The sequence below is a fragment of the Mercenaria mercenaria genome, chromosome 6, assembly GCF_021730395.1.
Source record: "Mercenaria mercenaria strain notata chromosome 6, MADL_Memer_1, whole genome shotgun sequence".
Lineage (NCBI taxonomy): Eukaryota > Metazoa > Mollusca > Bivalvia > Venerida > Veneridae > Mercenaria > Mercenaria mercenaria.
This window is the reverse complement of record NC_069366.1, coordinates 48,375,334-48,396,074: the sequence shown is the minus strand read 5'-3', so window position 1 is coordinate 48,396,074 and position 20,741 is coordinate 48,375,334. Positions and strand designations below refer to the sequence as shown.

The following is a 20,741-nucleotide window of genomic DNA, read 5'->3' as shown; positions in this document are numbered from 1 at the left end:
TGAATCTTCATGAAAATTGGTCAGAATTTTCATCTTGATAATATCTAGGTCAAGTTCAAAACTGGGTCACATGAGCTCAAAAACTAGGTCACTATGTCAAATAATAGAAAAAACGACGTCATACTCAAAACTGGGTCATGTGGGAAGAGGTGAGCGATTCAGGACCATGATGGTCCTCTTGTTTATTTATAGTGTAACTGTTTTAAAGCAGCCACCCAAGGGAGTGACACTACATGGCTGCTTAAGGCAGTTGACCGCTTAAGACAAGTTAAAATTAGAATAAATGTTAGTTTGTAAAGTAGGATGCTTAAGCCAAGTGATTGGTCAATACAAGTGGCTGTTGAGGCAGGTTTAACAGTATCATTTGTTAATTACTCATATTTAAAATCTTAAATTTTAGCTCCAAAATTTCGAGATGAAGTACAATGACCTGCAACAGGAAGTGATCACGTCCCAGGACAGGAACCGCCAAGGTCTTCAGGAGCTCTCTGCAAAGGAGGAAGAATTAGTAGTTGTCAAAGTTGAACTCAGTGCCTTACAAGAAAAATACAAAGCCAAGTGTAATGATGTGAGTATATTTTTTTTCTGTAAAGGTTTCATGATTTTAGCTCTAAACAATAATTTCTTAATTTTCTGAATGAAATTAATTGTAATTGTTATAAAAGTTACATTTCTAGAACCTAGATGTGTGTAGTTGCATAAGAACTTATGCCAAGAGCTACAAAACTGTGTGATTGAAACGTGCATTACATGAAGCAGTATTTGTTTCAATGGCTACCTGGTTTACAAAATGATTTCTGAATGAAGGACAGACTGGCTTGTTAAAAGTACTGTGAAATCACTAATATTCGTGGGGGACTAATTTTTTGTGGATTTCATGGTTGAGTCAATCCACGAAATTTAATGCCAATGAACAAGTAAAATTCCCATTCATTTTATGTTCAAAAGATGAAATCCACAAATTCATATCCCTACGAAATTGCCGTTTTGGCCAAAACCACGAAATTTCGTGCCTACGAAATTAAATAATTTTACAGTATTTATCCTCTGATTTATAGAATGTCAGTCTTTTATTGAGAAAATGATACATGGAGTTATATTAATATTTATATCTGAAAATATATAATTTCAGTCTGAGAAGTTACTGTCGGAACTTGAGTTGATGAGACATAACTACCACAGTGCAAATGAGGAGATAAAAGGGTTGAGAATGGCCCTGGAAGAGTCAAGAACAAATGGGGACAGACTGCACAAAGAGAGTGAACTGGTTGTGCAGAATGTCAACACCTGGGTACAGGAACAGAAGTAAGTTGTTGCAAACTAGGCATAGGTTTCATTCTTATCTAGGTTTAGTGCCCCACGGACAAGACGTTGCTTTCTGATTGCTTGCCTGTCATTGTTAGGTTGAATCGACCAAAAGTTACATTTGTGAAATTTCAAACCAGTTTTAGGTAAATGTTCCTTAGGCTACTGTCTACCACATTCCTCCATTCTGCTTTATTAAAAACATGGCCACCAATGGACATGTCAGATTTGCCTTAAATGCGGAGGCTATTCTGGATTCAGGGTTATAAAACTGACTTCGAAAACTGGTCTTGGGATACAACTTTTGTCAGAGACCTAGTTTTCAAGTTTTGTAATATTTCTGTACATTATTTTCAGGCATGCAAACGAGAAATTGGGGAACAAAATCAGAGAACAAAGTAAAGCCATCATGCAGCTCACAGCTGAAAAAGAGTAAGTCATTTATATACATTTAAAAGTATACTATGACTTGTATTAAGAGACCACCTAAGGAAAGGGCAAAAGTGGTGTCAGATGATCTCTTAATACAACATAATTTGTTCTTCAACAATGCAAAAAGAAAATGATGAGGTAGTCTTTTTATAACATGCAAACTTTGCCAAATATAAGGAAAATGGCTGAGACTGTAGGAATTGCTGAAGTGAGCAAGGGTGCTTGAGCTGTGGATACTTAAATGAGCCGTGTTTCACTGTACCCTTTGTAATACTCTTCTTTGTTGAACATCAAATATTGATGGTTTTAAAGTAATATGTATAACTAGAGTACTTTATGAGTATGTATAACTTGAGTATTTTATGAATATGTATAAATAGAATACTTGATAAATATGTATAACTTGAGTACTTTATGAATATGTATAACTTGAGTACTTTATGAATATGTATAACATAGAGTACTTTATGAATATGGAGTACTTTATGAATATGTATAACTAGAGTACTTTATGAATATGTATAACTAGAGTACTTTATGAATATGTATAACTAGAGTACTTTATGAATATTTCACTTTGTTACATTAACTACTAGTATGTGTGGAAAAATCATTTGAAATTTTGTTATTGTAAATGTTTCAAGCATGTTTTAACATTGTGTGTTGCAGACAAATGTTGGAACAGATCAACAAGTATCAGAAACAGAACAACAAGATGAAAATTGAGCTGGACGAGAGACGTAATGAGGCAGAGAGATTTAAAGCTCTACAGAATCACAGCTCACACCAGCAAGTTCTCCTCAACCAACTCAGGTCCAGGCTAGAGGAACATGAGTAAGTTTATTTACTGTAGCATTTTAGGGACCCTCAAGGCCAGGCATATGCTCTCTGATGATTTTGACATTGTGTCTGAAATCATTTCATCTTCCACCTCTGATTAATCTTGTTAAAATTGATACTATGAAGTAATTGTTCATTCAAATATGAAATTTGTGCCTGAAATCCCTTTAATATTTTTTTTTGGAAAGGTATCCTAAAAAGCAAATTAAATAAGTATGACAGCATTATTTATCTTGACCTTTCAGATGTTTATAAAATTATAAGTACAGTCGTATGATGCTTAAGTTATTATGTTTCAGAATGGAACAAGACCAGGAAATGTCGAGCAAGATGGCTACAATAGAGGATCTTCATAACAGACTCAAACTCAACATTGACAACATACAGCAGCTTAATAGTCAGGTATAACTGCATTTCTACATACCAAATTACACATTGGTGGTATGAACAAGGTTGACCGTTTTGAATCACTTGACTTTTACCATCTGAGGTTTTGAAACTCATTTTGGGATAAAGACTTATTTATATGACAAGGCCATCAAGCTGGCTGGTGGAAGTTTGATAGTTCTGTGTAGATGGCTGCACTTGATTGAAATAATGTCTAGAGAGGCACCAATGGTCTTCTCTATGGTCAAAGCTGAAAAACTGTCACATGACCTAAATTGTGTCAGTGTGACCTTAAGTAAAAACAAAACTAAATTTGAAATAGGTTTATTGGAACAAATTCTTTGGAAGTTTTGAACATCTGTTCATTTAATATTTAGATTAAATATGAATGATTCCAGCTTTTCTGAAATGGAGGAAGTAATTTTTCTTATGTTTGAATTCAGAACTTACCGGTATGAATTCTTAGGTGTATCGTTGAATTTTTTATCTACTTAAAAATATTATTTTAACCTGAATATCTTTTTTTCAGTAAATTCTTTACAAAGATACCACAGATACGAATATTGGAACGTGATGGTCCGGCAGACCCTCGACCTACGATCGAGAGTAAAGAACAACTATTAATAGCCTGAAAACTCACTTGAGCCAAGAAATTTTCATTGAACACGCTCACCATTAAGGATCCCGATCGTGCTGTAGGTCAGATCACGTAAAATGTGTAACCTTGCTGAAATTTATTCCAGGGTTGAATGACCTTTGCTAAAAAAATGCTGCATGTATGCATGTTTTTGAGCTTTCCTACATTTATGTTCCCTGTATCTGTCATAAACATTTGCTACTTTTGATTAGTTTCTGTAACTACCAGTTTTGCAAGCAGAATGCAAAATAGATAACGAAAATTATTTAGTCAAGCTAGACTGACCAAAGGTCAGTCATAATTCAGTATTGAGTAGTTCATGTTACCAAACAATGATAGTTTTGACTTTTTTCTTTGTTTTCTTTTCTGATAAAAATGCTTATGGATAAGTTACTTTACCAGAATTTATAAATGATATTAAAGAAGAAAAATAATAGTGCATTGCGATGTTAGGTCCTCTGCATAGAAATGTTTTTAAGCATAGTCTTTCAGTTTAACTTAGTTATTTCTATAATGACTATATACATTCACAATTGGGCACGACCATCTCTACTCATCACTTGACAACATTACATGACTAATAGTCACAAACATGATCAATAGCAATACATGAGTTGTGATGGCATGCCTGGTTCTGAATCACTTGACACCATTGCAGGTTATGGAATTCCTTTTGTTGTTAACATTATTTATTACTGACAAGTTGCATAAGCAATCTTTATAGTTCTTGTAATCTCAACTAGTACAACCTATGTTAAGAAATTCTTCACATGGTCAAATGAATACTGTACTGACCTATTGTGCATGTGTGATGTAAGTACATCTATAATAGAATATAGAGTTTATGGGGATTTCTTTTTGTTTTATATGTCATAATCTATTCTACAGTCTAAATACATACTCCATATTCTGAAGTGGATGCAAAATTGCAAATCGAGTTCAGTGAATTCGAGTACTTACTATCGACTTCTAGGTGATAGTTATTGTTCTTATCTACTTAATATATTTATTTAACACTGAAATTATCTTTTTTATTTTCAGTTAAATTCTTTACAAAAAGATAACCACAGGTTACGAAGTGATTTGGAACGTGAGATTGGTACCCGGCAGACCCTCGAACTACAGATCGAGAGTAAAGAACAAACTATTAATAGCCTGAAAACTCAACTTGAGGCCAAGAAACATCTTCTCATTGAACACAGCTCACCATTGAAGGATCCCGATCGTGCTGTAGGTGTCAGATTCACGTAAAATGTGTAACCCTTTGCTTGAAATTCATTCCGAGAGGTTGGAAATGACCTTTGCTAAAAAAAATGCCTGCATGTATGCATGTTCCTTTGAGCTTTCCCTACCATTTATGTTCCCTGTATCTGTCATCAGAACATTTGCTAGCTTTTTGATTTAGTTTTCTGTAACTTACACAGTTTTGCAAGCAGAATGCTAAAAATAGATAACGAAAATTATTTAGTCAAGCCTAGACTGACCAAAGGGTCAAGTACATAAATTCAGTATTGAGTATTTCATGTTACCAACTAATGATAGCTTTTGCTCGTTTTTCTTTGTTTTCTTTTCTGATAAAAAATGCTTTATTGGATAAGTTACTTTACAGAATTTTTAGTAACATGACTTAAAAGAAAAAAATAAATAGTGCTTCGTTGTAGGTCCCTCGTGCAAATGGAGCAAATAAGTTTGTAAGCAGTTAGTCTTTTCCAGTTTAACCTTTAGCCTCCTAAATTTCTATAATGGACTGATCCATCATTCAATTTGGGCAGTACCATTTATCATTTGAAGGGTTGTTTACTGAAAATTTACTGACTGAATAGCAAACAGTGCAGACCATGATCAGACTGCATGGACATGCAGGCTGATCTTGGTCTGCCCTGGTGGCAAAGGCAGAATCACTTGCAGCCAGCAGGCTAAAGGTTAATGTTCCTTGTACTGTTTTAATCATTCATTGTTAGTTAATCTGTTGGAACAAAGTTTGCAATGAAAATCATTTTATATTTTTGTCAGAATTCAACAGGGGTAGGTACAACCTTGTGTTAGATTCTTTCCGAGCACCTGGGTAAAAATGCACTATTAACTGTCTTGTATTGTTGACCTTGTATGATATGTAACTGTACCTTTCTATAAATAGCATGTTTATAGGAGTATTAACTGGGTTGTTTTCCTTTCTTGTCTTTTTTATAGACATAATCTTTTGGCAGTACAGTCAAATACCGTTACCTCGATATTCAAGGGACTGCAAAAATTGCATCGACGTATCCGAAGTTCGACGTAACGATATCGACTATCTGGGACTAAATTTTGTGTCTCTGTAGGGCGTCTATATTGTCATTACATCTCATGCTGCTTTCAGTGGGGTTTGAAGGGGAAAAAAATAATATAAAACAAAAATACGATCTAAATTTTATTGACAAATAAAACATCTAAATTCGGTTGGTTACCGGGTCCTGCCCCATTGACAACATGGTAGGTAGAGCTGCTAGGTATCCCCCGGGTTGGTTACCGGATCCTTCCCTAAACAAGTCTGAATGCAGCGGTATAATGTTCCTTGTTGAGTTGTCATTTTGACTGTGCTTCGATAACAACAATTTTCCAGTTAAATACCTATATTGTGACTCAATCCTAAATGGCAGATTTTTACCTCGTCAAACAGAAAACAGTTCATCCAAATTAATTGTTACATTGGAAAAACAGCTTGCCCGCTTGCCCGCTTGCACACTGTTTTAAAAGACTAATTACTGGGAATTAAATGCAAATTTGCTGACATTTAAATTGGATTAAAGATTAATTATAATAACAAACAAAACAAACACACAAACTATCCTAACTATAATTAATACATCGCGGGACAACAATAGGTTGATTTTCACACCTTACAAAAAACATGGATATTTTTGACAAGCTGTGATATCGACGAAACCAGGTGTAAGAACAGTACAGGTAAGTTGAAGGGACTGAAAAATCTCATCGAGCTAAACAAAATATCGAGCTAATCATATCGAGGTAATGATAAATAATAACATTAAAATATATAAAGAAAAATTGGGACCGACTAAAATACATCGAGCTAACCGGAGTATCGAGCTAACCGATATTGAGGTAACGATATTCAACTGTACTTTAATCTTTAATCTTAAGATTACATGTCTGCATAGCTCAATAGGTAGGACTTCTTATCCAAAGTCCTAGTTTGGGCAAGTGTTTTCTGAAAATAAGAAAAAAATATTAATAATTTTTGTAACATTTTGTAAGAAAAATGTGCTGATAAGGTAGGATTGACTAGGATAAAAAGCAGGCCACAGGAGTGACAAAACACTACTTCCTTCAAAACATGAATTATCAGAAAACCAAAGATTACGCAGTCACTTAGGTTATTGCATATAGTGCTAAATTTCTTCATTTGAACATTGTGATATTATTTTATAGACTGGTTTATCTAAAATTATAAATGTCCTGCAGTTTCTAGTTTTATATATTATGTGGTAGTGGATATGCATAAAATAATGCATTATGGGTAATTGGTATTGTGTATGTGTATAAAAGTTATTATTACATGACTCCTTATATAAATTCCCAGTCCATAGTCTGTGCTATATGACCAGGCCATATTCAACATATCTTTACTGAGTTAATTAGTAAAACTTATGAAAATAACAACACCATTAAAATTAATTTCTGATGTCATGTAGTAAAGTACTTGCTAGTCAGTAGTCAAAACTATTACCCTCTGTCCGTTGAACTTCTGGCGATAGTTTTGACTATTGACTGGCATGTCATTCAGTAAGTGTATAATATGTACCAATATACTGGCTATATTGCATATACAACTATGAATTATGGTTAATGGGTATGTACCTGGCAGTTGCATTATGGGTATAATTGTTTCAGAAATTGTCAGACTCTGTATTGGACAATGACAAGGTAATGGCTGCTGTATATACATGTATATAACTGAAAATGTACACAGTGTACACTATCATAGTAAACATTAACTGTAGAAAGTAGTGTGTAATTGTAGTGGAGGATCATGGGATATTGTTAATAATTCAATTGTAGTAATATGTATTTGTGATTAATTAACATGTATCTATGTAACGGTCGTTTTTTTTTTCTCTTAAAAGTATATTTTATCCTGCAAGATTTTTTGAACTCTATTTCACAACTTACTATATTTTTGTTGTTGATATTTTTGACAATTGTAAATTGTAATTGGCTGTAAAACTTCACGAACAAGAGCTTAATTTTAAGGATTGAAGGCAATACTGTCTTAACACCTTTATTTGACAGGGAATTCATTAATTATTGAAGTACATGGTGAAAGCTGCAAAGGAGAAGTGGGTCTCCTAGTCATTCCCCATTGGGTTTAAAGGGAGCAGGGCAGCGCAGTCCTACCCCTCACCACTCTCCCTGAAATTGATATTTAGCTGTTTGATAGAGATAAAAACTTGCCACTAGGAGATAAAGACTTTTGTCACTAGTAGGAATTTTCTCAGACAATGCACATTTTTAAGTAGGAAACTTCAGAACTACACCTGTACTGGTATATTGTTTTAGACAGCTTAGGCCTGGTCAGAGGTCCTATGGAATAACATTTCAGAAGGAAAACAGAAATTCTTCAAATTTGTTTTTCCCATTGGAAATTATTTGCTACTGGAAAAGTAGTTGTGGCTTCAGACCACTAAAATTGTTGGAAATCCCCACTCCTGGTCCTTTATGAAACCCCTGTTTGATCAGTTACAACAGTATTGCCTTCAACCATTATATTTTTAGTTTTTTTAGTCTTGCAGAATCAAAATAGATTTTATTTCATTTCATTTCCTTGAAATGCCAGAAGGAGTTACGTCTATTTAAAAACTTTTCTTGGAAAGATATTGTTAATTGATTCTCTTAAACAATATGGTTTTAAGCACTTGATACTTGAGCAATTAACTTACAACACTTATCAATGAGTCTCTGTTTTAGTGTTTAATGACTTTTCATTGCAACTTTTCATCAAGTGTTTGTTCTTTACATAATTATAGCACTTAGGTGATTAAAGGTACATGTATTACATATTTATTGTGATGTATATGTCTGTTTATCCATGTTAACCTAAAACATTTAAGCACAAATTTCGCTAAATAATATCGAATTCATGGGATGTTCAAAATTGTTATTTCAAAAGCTAATTGTCTTATCATTCAAAAACGTTTAAACAAACATGTTACAGTAAAGATTTAAACATATGAGCCGTGCCATGAGAAAACCAACATAGTGGGTATGCGACCAGCAAGGATCCAGACCAGCCTGCGCATCCGCGCAGTCTGGTCAGGACCCATGCTGTTCGCTAACGGTTTCTCTAATTGTAATAGGCTTTGAAAGCGAACAGCATGGAGCCTGACCAGACTGCGCGGATGCGCAGGCTGGTCTGGATCCATGCTGGTCGCATACCCACTATGTTGGTTTTCTCATGGCACGGCTCAATTATTTCCCTTGGCTGTTTACTAATTACGTGACATTGAACGTTACCTGTCCATTTTTTCGAACAGTTCTTTTTCTGTAAGAGAACGTTATAAAAACCTTATACTATAAATGTCAGACTTTGTTTTGCTATCTAGTTATTGGCTGATGTAGGTGAAAGAATAAAAACATTTCCTATTAGACTTAATAAGGGTCATTTAAGGTAGTGTATTCCTAGTGTCAGTCAGCAGTTTCTGTGCAATTACTTATTCTTGTAAGAGTTTTGGGTATTATTTCTCATACAAGCTCCTACCTTTTTAGCTCACCTGTCACAAAGTGACAAGGTGAGCTTTTGTGATCGCGCAGTGTCCGTCGTCCGTCCGTGCGTGCGTGCGTCCGTCCGTCCGTAAACTTTTTGCTTGTGACCACTCTAGAGGTCACATTTTTCATGGGATCTTTATGAAAATTGGTCAGAATGTTCATCTTGATGATATCTAGGTCAAGTTCGAAACTGGGTCACGTGCGGTCAAAAACTAGGTCAGTAGGTCTAAAAATAGAAAAACCTTGTGACCACTCTAGAGGTCACATTTTTCATGGGATCTTCATGAAAGTTGGTCAGAATGTTCATCTTGATGATATCTAGGCCAAGTTCAAAACTGGGTCACGTGCGGTCAAAAACTAGGTCAGTAGGTCTAAAAATAGAAAAACCTTGTGACCACTCTAGAGGTCACATTTTTCATGGGATCTTTATGAAAGTTGGTCAGAATGTTCGTGTTGATGATATCTAGGTCAAGTTCGAAACTGGGTCACGTGCCTTCAAAAACAGGTCAGTAGGTCTAAAAATAGAAAAACCTTGTGACCTCTCTAGAGGCCATATATTTCAAAAGATCTTCATGAAAATTGGTCAGAACGTTCACCTTGATGATATCTAGGTCAAGTTCGAAACTCGGTCACGTGCCATCAAAAACTAGGTCAGTAGGTCAAATAATAGAAAAACCTTGTGACCTCTCTAAAGGCCATATTTTTCATGGGATCTGTATGAAAGTTGGTCAGAACATTCACCTTGATGATATCTAGGTCAAGTTCGAAACTGGGTCAGGTGCTGTCAAAAACTAGGTCAGTAGGTCTAAAAATAGAAAAACCTTGTGACCTCTCTAGAGGCCATATATTTCATGACATCTTCATGAAAATTGGTCAGAACGTTCACCTTGATGATATCTAGGTCAAGTTCGAAAGTGGGTCACGTGCCATCAAAAACTAGGTCAGTAGGTCAAATAATAGAAAAACCTTGTGACCACTCTAGAGGCCATATTTTTCATGGGATCTGTATGAAAGTTAATCTGAATGTTTATCTTGATGATATCTAGATCAAGTTCGAAAGTGGGTCACGTGCCATCAAAAACTAGGTCAGTAGGTCAAATAATAGAAAAACCTTGTGACCTCTGTAAAGGCCATATTTTTCATTGGATCTGTATGAAAATTGGTCTGAATGTTCATCTTAATAATATCTAGGTCAAGTTCGAAACAGGGTCATGTGCTGTCAAAAACTAAGTCAGTAGGTCTAAAAATAGAAAAACCTTGTGACCTCTCTAGAGGCCATACTTATGAATGGATCTCCATAAAAATTGGTCAGAATGTTCACCTTGATGTTATCTAGTTCAAGTTTGAAACTGGGTCACGTGCCATAAAAAACTAGGTCAGTAGGTCAAATAATAAAAAACCTTGTGACCTCTCTAGAGGCCATACTTTTCATTGGATCTGTATGAAAGTTGGTCTGAATGTTCATCTTGATGATATCTAGCAAGTCAAGTTTGAAACTGAATCAACTGCGGTCAAAAACTAGGTCAGTAGGTCTAAAATTATATAAATCTTTTGACCTCTCTAGAGGCCATATTTTTCAATGGATCTTCATGAAAATTGATCTGGATGTTCACCTTGATGATATCTAGGTCAGTTTCGAAACTGGGTCATGTGCGGTCAAAAACTAGGCCAGTAGGTATAAAAATAGAAAAACCTTGTGACCTCTCTAGAGGCCATATTTTTCATGAGATCTTCATGAAAATTAGTGAGAATGTTCACCTTGATGATATCTAGGTAAAATTCAAAACAGGGTCACGTACCTTCGAAAACTAGGTCAATAGGTGAAATAATAGAAAAACCTAGAGACCATATTTTTCAGTGGATCTTCATGAAAATTGGTCAGAATTTTTATCTTGATAATATCTAGGTCAAGTTCAAAACTGGGTCACATGAGCTCAAAAACTAGGTCACTATGTCAAATAATAGAAAAAACGATGTCATACTCAAAACTGGGTCATGTGGGAAGAGGTGAGCGATTCAGGACCATCATGGTCCTCTTGTTTCCTAACATCTGGGGAATACTGTGAAATTATTAATATTCGTGGGGGACTAATTTTCTTTGGAATACGTGGTTGAGTCAATCCACGAAATTTAATCTCATCGAACTTGTAAAATTCCCATTCATTTTATGTTCAAAAGTTGAAATCCAAGAATTCATATCCCCACGAAATTGCCGTTTTGACCAAAACCACGGAATTTCAAGCACACTAAATTTAATGATTTCATAGTACCAAAACAGCATAAGGAGAATGCCGTCATGTTGCTGATTGTATTGGTAGGTACACTACCTTAAAAACACTTGTTTAAGGTGGAATACTTATGTATGGTTTACATTATTGCAGACTCGTGCCGCTTACAAGAAAGTAATGGAGGATAATGGGGTAACAGATCCAAATTCTATGGACAAAAACTACTGGATACAGAGAGTTGGCGAGGTAACCATCTTCCTTTCATCCATGTTGTCACAAATCTTTTTTTTTAGTTTAAACCGTAAGCAGTGCTGTTATCCAGTACTAGATAACTGAGGAAAAGAGAATTTAGTAGCAATATTTTTTTTTTTTTTTCATTAAAACAGCTCTTTACTCCTTGCTAAAATGTCTCCTTCATTTCTTTCTGCTGCTGAAGAGCTGTATTTTGTTTTTTAATATTTTTTTTGTCAGAATTGATTTCCAGGATTCAGTTTGGGAATCGGCTTAAATGTAAGCTTGATTTAATCAGTTTTAGCATTGTCAGTGGCAGCAAAAGCTTTACAGAAAACTTTAAAAACATGACTTCAGACTCACAGGTTGTAATTCAGTTAATATGAATTGACAGTTATCTGGTATTGGTAACTTTCAAGTATTGAGATCTATTGATTTAAGTAGAATAACAAAATGGACATTATTATAATGATGTTTGCCAGTCAAATTGTTGAAGTATCTTTTTTTTGTTGGTGTGAATTGGGATAAAAGTGTTTTGATCATTTCGCTAACATATTTTGTTATGTAGAAGTTTAGGAGTTGCTCTGTATCTGCTTTGAATTTTATTCCTAGAAGAAGAGTGTTGTCTGTATATCTGTTGTTTTTTTTTACGCCCGAAGGGACGTATTATGTTATGGCACCGGTGTCTGTCTGTCTGTCTGTTAGCAATTTCGTGTCCGCTCCTTAACTCTTGAACCCCTTGAAGGATTTTGAAGAAATTTTACACAAATGTTCACCACATGAAGACAACATGCAGAGCATATGTTTCAGATGGCTTGCTTCAAGATCAAGGTGACACTTTGGGGTCAAAGGTCATATGACTTTGTTTCGTGTTCGCTCAATAACTCTTGAACTACTTGAAGGATTTTTAAGAAACTTGGCACAAATGTTCACCACATCAAGACGATGTGCAGAGAGCATTTTTCGGATGGCTTGCTTCAAGGTCACACTTGGGGGTCAAAGGTCATACCTTGGGGCGTATATTGTTCCGCATTGCGGTGCTCTTGTTTCTTTACATAAGTGAACCACATACTTGTTAATTTATTGCAGCAAATTCATTTATATTGCATTTATACAAATACTTTTATCTCATAGAAATACAAATCAGAACAATCTGTGTAGCAGTTTATTCAAATACTGTGAAATTATTAATTTTCATTGGGGACTTATTTTGCTGAATTTCATTGGTATGTCAGTCTGTAAAATTAAATCCTGGTCAGAAAGCAAATATTCCTTGAATTTTTTCTTCAAAATTTGAAGTTCACAAATTCATGTCCTCACAAAACGATCGTTCTGGCTGAAACCATGATCTTTTGTGAACAAAATTAAATGATTTCACAGTACTAGAATTCATTTATTTTGACTTTGTCGTTAATTGTTTTCCCACTTCAAAAAAAAGAAATTGAAAAAAAGCATATTCATTTTCTCAAAAATGCTCATTGTATAAATAGCACATTGGCTTTGCCTTCAAATTCTACTGATTGATTTGATTGGGAAAATACATGATTTTTACTGATGTTCCCTACACTACAAGATTGTTCTTAAGTATCGTTTCATGTGTTAAAAGTGTCTCTCAGACTCATTTCTCACACTTGCAAATCTTCTTCCGCAGCTGTAGACAGAATTTCGTCTCCTCTAAGTATGTTGTCCACAGACATGTTTAGTTTCAAATTTCGCTTCAGTAACATATTAGTGCTGTTGTTTTGTAACATTTTTAGATGTGACAAACTTGTTATATCTTGCATTTAACCCTTATCATGCTGGACACGATTGATTCTGCCTTTGCGTTCAGTGTAGATCATGATCAGCCTGCACATCCATGCAGTCTGATCAAGATCTGCACTGTTTGCCATTCAGTCAGTTCCTTTTTAGTAAACACCCCTTTTAACAGCTAATGGTACTGTCCAAACTGAAAAATGGACAAGTTCATTATAGAAATTAAGCAGGGTAAGGGTTAACATCAGGCAAACAAGCTACTGTTTGATCCAGGTTATTTTATTTCTGATGACTTTTGGTGTTATCTAGAACCATCAAGCGAAAGACCGCTAGCGGTGGCAGTAGGAACCTTTCTGAATATTTAAAATAAATTATTGATGTCAGTATTATGGCCAAAAACATTATTTTGCTCTGTGTAAAATTCTGACCAAAGAAAACTTCTGATTTTTTTTTTTTTTTTTTTTCAAAATTTTACAATTTTTTAACAAGTGAGATATTGCTTTTATGCTTACAAAGATATGCTGGAAGTTTTGTAACAATTTTTTCAACAGATAAAGCCAAAATTGACTCAATGCCATAATTCTTTGATGATAAATTCTAAACCAGTTAAGAATTTCTGAAAATTTGGAAAGTTCGCATTACCAGTTTTGGAATTCTTTAGAATGATGTATAATATGACTGGTGTACAGAAATTCATGAAACACTTTGTTACAGAAAAGACGGATCAAACAGTAGTGGAAAGCTAATCAATATTGTTCAAACTGTTCAAATAGAATTGCTTTTTTGAAGTCACAGTAAAGGTCTTTGATTTTATCTTTTTATGAATGATTATATGCCATAAAGTGACAAATGGCTGCAAAAGTTTTCTATTGTGCTTGTATGCAATCATTTGCAAGCATATTCGTATTATACTAATATCAGTTTTGCTTCGTCTAGAAACTGCTTTGCTAGCATACAAAGTTGCCAGCTTTTACAAAAAGATAGGGGAGACTTTGAATAGCATTAAATGCCTTTCCTATGTAAATATTCCAGTGCTGCCAGATAATCTTATAGTTTGTTCCCACACACAAAAATTATCTTCATAATGCATTAGAATAGATGATGTTTATTTTCCATCTACAAGTTGTGAAAAAAATATTTTCACTGTTACCACATCCGGTTATGTAAGGATATAGAAAATATTAAAAGTGAAAATAATAAAACTGCAAAATACATAATAATTAGGTTTTTTGTTGTTTTACTATGCTGCATTATAAAATTTTCTGTTACATACATATTTTTTAACCCTTGTTAAGTTGCAGTGGAACCTGAAAATGTTTTTCCATACTGGTAAAGATGTTCAAATTTCAAATAGTAGTGCATGACATCATTAATGTGATGTCAGTTTCATATCTTTCTTCATTTAAGCTTAAGAACAAATTTATATAACAATTACAAAACTAATGTAGATATGTATGTAAGAAAAAGATTATTCGATTTGCATTGAGAAATATGCTCTCATTCTTTCGCAGATTAATATTACGCTGCTACAGTTGTGCAATATTTCCGCTACAGAACTTGGGCGTATTTCCTGATACAAGTCTGATAACCTATAATTATTTATATAGATGTGACTTTTCCTCTTTTATTTGCATTCTTGTTTCATGTTTTTGTTCATTAATAATGTTTGCTATGATGCATGAAAATGATATTTTTATGCCCCCGAAGGGAGGCATATAGTTTTTGAACCGTCTGTCTGTCGGTCTGTTGGTCTGTCAGTCTGTCGGTCTGTCTGCAATTTCCGTGTCCGGTCCATACCTTTGTCATCGATTGATGGATTTTCAAATAACTTGGCATGAATGTATACCACAGTAAGACGACGTGTCGCGCGCAAGACCCAGGTCCGTAGCTCAAAGGTCAAGGTCACACTTAGACATTAAAGGATAGTGCATTGATGGGCGTGTCCGGTCCATATCTTTGTCATCGATGGATGGATTTTCAAATAACTTGGCATGAATGTGTACCACAGTAAGACGACATGTCGCGCGCAAGACCCAGGTCCGTAGCTCAAAGGTCAAGGTCACACTTAGACATTAAAGGATAGTGCATTGATGGGCGTGTCCGGTCCATCTCTTTGTCATCGATGGATGGATTTTCAAGTAACTTGGCATGAATGTGTACCACAGTAAGACGACGTGTCGCGTGCAAGACCCAGGTCCGTAGCTCAAAGGTCAAGGTCACACTTAGACGTTAAAGGATAGTGCATTGATGGGCGTGTCCGGTCCATATCTTTGTCATCGATGGATGGATTTTCAAATAACTTGGCATGAATGTGTACCACAGTAAGACAACATGTCGCGTGCAGGACCCAGGTCCGTAGCTCAAAGGTCAAGGTCACACTTAGACGTTAAAGGTCATTTTTCATGATAGTGCATTGATGGGCGTGTCCGGTCCATATCTTTGTCATTCATGCTTGGATTTTAAAATTACTATGCATGAATGTGTGACACAGTAAGACGACGTGTCGCGCGCAAGACCCAGCTCCGTAGGTCAAAGGTCCTAAACTCTAACATCGGCCATAACTATTAATTCAAAGTGCCATCGGGGGCATGTGTCATCCTATGGAGACAGCTCTTGTTTATTATGTTATTAATTTGCTTTCATACTAAATACACATTTCACACTGTATTAATAATTTACAATTGTTAACGGCATGAAATCTGATACGTAGAAAATGAGGAAACAATCAGAGAATTAAAACATATTGATCGTTAGATAGTTGTATACCGGTGACATAACCAAGTCTGTGAAATTGTTATTATTCGTGGGGGACTAACTTTTCATCAGTATAATGATCAAGTCAGTCCCAGTGAGCAAATGAAATTCCAATTGTTTTTATTTTTGTTTGAAAGCCAGTGGTATTTTTACATCTCTTCACTAAATACTATAAAATCGTTTCATTTTTTGGGGCATGAAATTTCACAGGTTTGGCCAAAATGGCCATTTCATAGGGATATTAATTTACGAGTTTCAACTTCTAATGAATGTGATTTTATTTGCTCATCGGTACAGGTATTTGACTTCATGGATTGATGGAACACAAAAAAAAATGATTTGAGCCGCACCATGAGAAAACCAACATAGTGCATTTGCAACCAGCATGGATCCAGACCAGCCTGTGCGGATCAGGAGCCATGCTGTTCGCTAACAGTTTCTCTAATTGCAATAGGCATTGAAAGCGAACAGCATGGATCCTGATCCGCGCAGTCTGGTCTGGATCCATGCTGGTCGCAAATGCACGATGTTGGTTTTCTCATGGTGCGGCTCATTTCATAGCAGCTATTTTCTGTCAAAACAACAAAATTTCATCCCAACAATATTGAGTAATAACACAGTGTGTTTATATTTTACATAACAAGAAAATGAATTGTACCAGTATACTGATGTACCAGATGAATTGGATGTTTTCTGTGGCTGTTGATTAAAGGTATTAATCTAAGCCAGTGTGATGATAGCATAGATAAAGAAGACACACCACAGAATCTTATTCCTGAGAAGTAATTAAATACCTCATTTTGCAAGTGAGCGTGAGCGTGTTTGAGATATCCCTAAAATATTCTGCCTTGTGATTTTTTGGCGTCTGGCTACATCGCCAAGAGGCCATATATTCTACTACATTTTGTAAAACATGAATTCATGCACTTCCCTAGAACTTTTAGACTATTACATATTTCCTATAATTGACCTGTTTATAACATCTTTCTTTTTTATTTTTCAGTTGTCTATACAGCTTCAACAGAGTAGTGAATATTGGTCAGAGAAGGTGCGTGAACTGTCCACACAATTAGGTCAAGCTAAATCACTGACGGCAAGTCCTCGTCGATAGCCCCGTCCCTGCCATACTGTATCATCTATCATGTGATGCTGTTGTTTCAACCACTAACTGTATACATATCGCAGAGCAGCTCTGTTTTAAACTCAGCTTGTGATATTTTAAAACAACTCAGTATTATTGTGATATCAGTTCTGGAATGAAGAAGTTTTTCCTAACATAGCAGCAGCAGCAGCAGTTGTAGCATTCTTTTTAGCATTGTTCATTGTTTACATACTTGAAGAATTTGTTATTTTTCCTAAAATTCTGTGGCAGTAACGATGAGAAATTAAGAATGGTTGCAGTTTCATTAATAGTAAGTTGCATATTACCTATTTGTAAATTCCCAAAGGTTGTAACATTCATTCCTTTAGAAAGAAAGATGACAATTTTTACGCAGATTTTTTTTCCCTGTAAGATATATATAGATGAAATATTTAGACATAACATCAGTTGGTGCTAATTTTGTCCATTTTTCTACTAAACTGACCCAGTCTGTATCTTAAAGATAGTTAGAGGAACATATAGGTAAATAAATCATAATAAAATAGCAAAAATGAAATGCTGCTTTTAAAGTTATTAATGGTTAATCATGTGTGTTAAAGTAACGGTACTGGTAAATTTCTCATGAAGAGAGTACAAAGTTTTAATGTTTTTATTTATTTTTATATCTTTTTTGTATATTTGTGCTAAAAAGTTATGTGATATGTAGAATAGATTTTTTCCCAGTAGCACACTTTTTGTCTGTGATGTATTTATGTAAGTTTATAATTGTCGAGAAAGGAGATATCTCTCTAGAATAATCTCCCTTGAATTGGCATCGCTCTTGCAAGAGGCAAGAGTGTTGCATAAATTGCAGCTACATAAATTTTGTATTATTGTAGAGGTATAGGTAGATGTATGTACAGTAGAGCTAGTTCTGTGACCAGTATGATTTGATAAAACTGTGGCGTAACTTCGTTTTCCCAACATTGAATTATTTTCTTAAGTGTTTAATGAATATGCTAAGTGCAAAGGAAACATCAAACAGAGAAGTAACTGGTATGCTGTACAAAAAAAAACTGCTTTACAAAAAAAAAACTCGCAAAAATTTTGTTGATGCAGAGAAACGTCTTATACTATAGACATAATGTCTGTTTACTGCAAATCTGACATTAAAATGAAGCAAGAATGTTGCTTTTTGCTGTAGCATCACATATTTTGGCATGACTAGAATTTTGCAGAATTTAGAAATAGTCTAAATTATATAAGGGTGAATCCATTAACTTTTTTTCCATAAATATTTACAGGTCCAGTTTTTGTGACGAAAATTTTGTGTGAAATGATCAAAAGCACTTAATCAGTGAAAATTTAGTACCATACAGATAGCTCTGATTTTACAGTACCACCGTCATACAGAGACAGGAAGCTGTATGAATAATTAAGGAATGGATACAGTTGCTGCTGGCATGTTTTATTCAAGGTCATTTTGGCAAAGCAGTTATTTCCTAGATGTGATTAGTATTCATATAATATTATTTGATGCTAGCTGCACTTTGATTGGCTGTGAAAAAAGATGTAAGAGGCAGATACTGTAAAATCATTTCATTCGTGGGCATAAAATTGTCTTGGTTTTTACCAATATGGTATTAGTTGGGATATGAATTCGTGGATTTCAAGTTCTGAAGATAAAACAAATAGAAATTGTATGTATTTGTTGGGATTTAATTTCGTGGATTAACTTAACCACGAAATCCACGAAAATTAGTCACCCACGAATTTTAAAGATTTCACAGTAGTTTATATTTATTTTTGTATATGTTTAAAGAATATATAATGATATTTCTTTAACTTTGGTGTGATTGCTTAAATGTAAAGAAAAAAAAAGATGTTTTAGTGAATTGAGGTTTTAAAAAAAAAAATTGTATACATTTGAATGCAAAACGATTTAAAAGTATTGAATCTTGCTAGCATTTCATTATGGTACAGTTTGCCCCATGCTCTCTTTTTACAGTCAATCCGTCATGTTTAAATGGTACTAGTTAAATGAATGGGGCCTTATCACATGTTGTAATATCTTGTGATAATTTTATATATTGTATGTTTTTACGTTCTCATTTGTAATTTATTAGTAATTTCATTACACATTTGTATTGTTAGTCATATGACAAAATTTCCTTCAGTCCAATGATGAAGTTTTATTTTTTTCCATACTTTTAACATTGCGTTTGTCTGTCTTATTGTTTGAAATCCAAGAAATGTATTTAACATCTCATTTAAAGAAACTCCTGAATTTGAACTCTTTAAGGCCTAAAAAAAAATTGTTTGTTTCCAGTATCCCGATCTACCCTAAAAATTTGCTGTGACCCTAAATGTTTTTATGGCAGAAATTTTTTCCGATATTTTTGCTATTTTTTTATACTTTTCAAGGGAAGTTGTAAAAAAAAAATTTTAATTTTTTTTTACTACCTTTCTACTCTTATTTTTGGGGGGCATGTTACTGGAAACATACATTTTTTAGGCCTAATGATAGTATAGTTTATGTGAGGGAGTTCATATCTGGAAATAAAAAGGTAGTAAAAAATTGTGTTGAAGGAAAATGAAACCGTTTTACTGATCTTGTTTTTTCAATCCGTCCTCCATTATTTTACATGATTGTATATCTATTGTGTTTATTGTATTTTAATTTTTATGTGTTTTGTTTACCACTTTTAGATTGACTGCCATTTAGTATTATAATGTTACCATTATTTTACATTTCCAGTAAAAAAAAAACCTTTTTTTTCAAAGTTTTTACTATTATTTTACCCATGATTATTCTTTTTACTTTATGGAAGAAAACCAAGAAGATCTGTGATTATTTAGAAGAAAAAATCCATTTTGTGATTGTTTAGTTTATTTATACTCCGCAGTTGCTTAGTTTTGTTATATATGGGTCTCATATTGTAGTATGCCTGCTCATTTGGTTTGAATGTTGCACTTTATACACGATAGTTACAATGTAAGGTTACAAAAATCATGTATAGTTTTACAACAGAAGTAAATTAATAAAGTCCAGTCTTGCACAACAAGATCGGAAAAATATGATAATTGACTCTATCTTTCATTTTCTCCCTTAAAAGTTTGATTGCATCTTACTGTGACGGTGAAAATGCTGGGAACAAATCACTTGGTATTGGCTCAGTGAGCATTTAATGTACTCTGAAACAAGCACTGAAGGATAACTTTAGATTATCCAAATGATTTTTGTGTCCCACAAAATTTTGGGGTGCGGGTGCACTTAAGAGTTGACCATGTCCGTCTGTCCAAATTGTGTAATTCATATCTCGAA

At 34.4% G+C, this 20,741-nt stretch overlaps 1 protein-coding gene across 25 annotated transcripts in view; it reads left to right on the top strand.

The window, feature by feature from the left end:
• LOC123550510 (golgin subfamily B member 1-like) overlaps positions 1-20,500 on the top strand; it is a 111,467-nt gene extending 90,967 nt beyond the window's left edge. For 20 of the 25 annotated variants that reach the window (XM_053545814.1, XM_053545811.1, XM_053545810.1 and 17 more), the window contains 9 exons: positions 401-568; positions 1,133-1,305; positions 1,663-1,737; positions 2,407-2,571; positions 2,877-2,979; positions 4,643-4,831; positions 7,496-7,528; positions 11,749-11,841; positions 17,339-20,500. In XM_053545814.1, coding sequence (XP_053401789.1) covers positions 401-568; positions 1,133-1,305; positions 1,663-1,737; positions 2,407-2,571; positions 2,877-2,979; positions 4,643-4,831; positions 7,496-7,528; positions 11,749-11,841; positions 17,339-17,446 — 1,107 coding nt within the window. In that variant the 3' untranslated portion in view covers positions 17,447-20,500. Of the gene's footprint in view, positions 1-400; positions 569-1,132; positions 1,306-1,662; positions 1,738-2,406; positions 2,572-2,876; positions 2,980-4,642; positions 4,832-5,262; positions 5,293-7,495; positions 7,529-11,748; positions 11,842-13,477; positions 13,505-17,338 lie in introns of all 25 variants that reach the window. The other 5 variants (XM_053545806.1, XM_053545807.1, XM_053545809.1 and 2 more) reach the window with 5 other exon arrangements.
• The last annotated feature ends 241 nt before the right edge of the window (positions 20,501-20,741 follow it).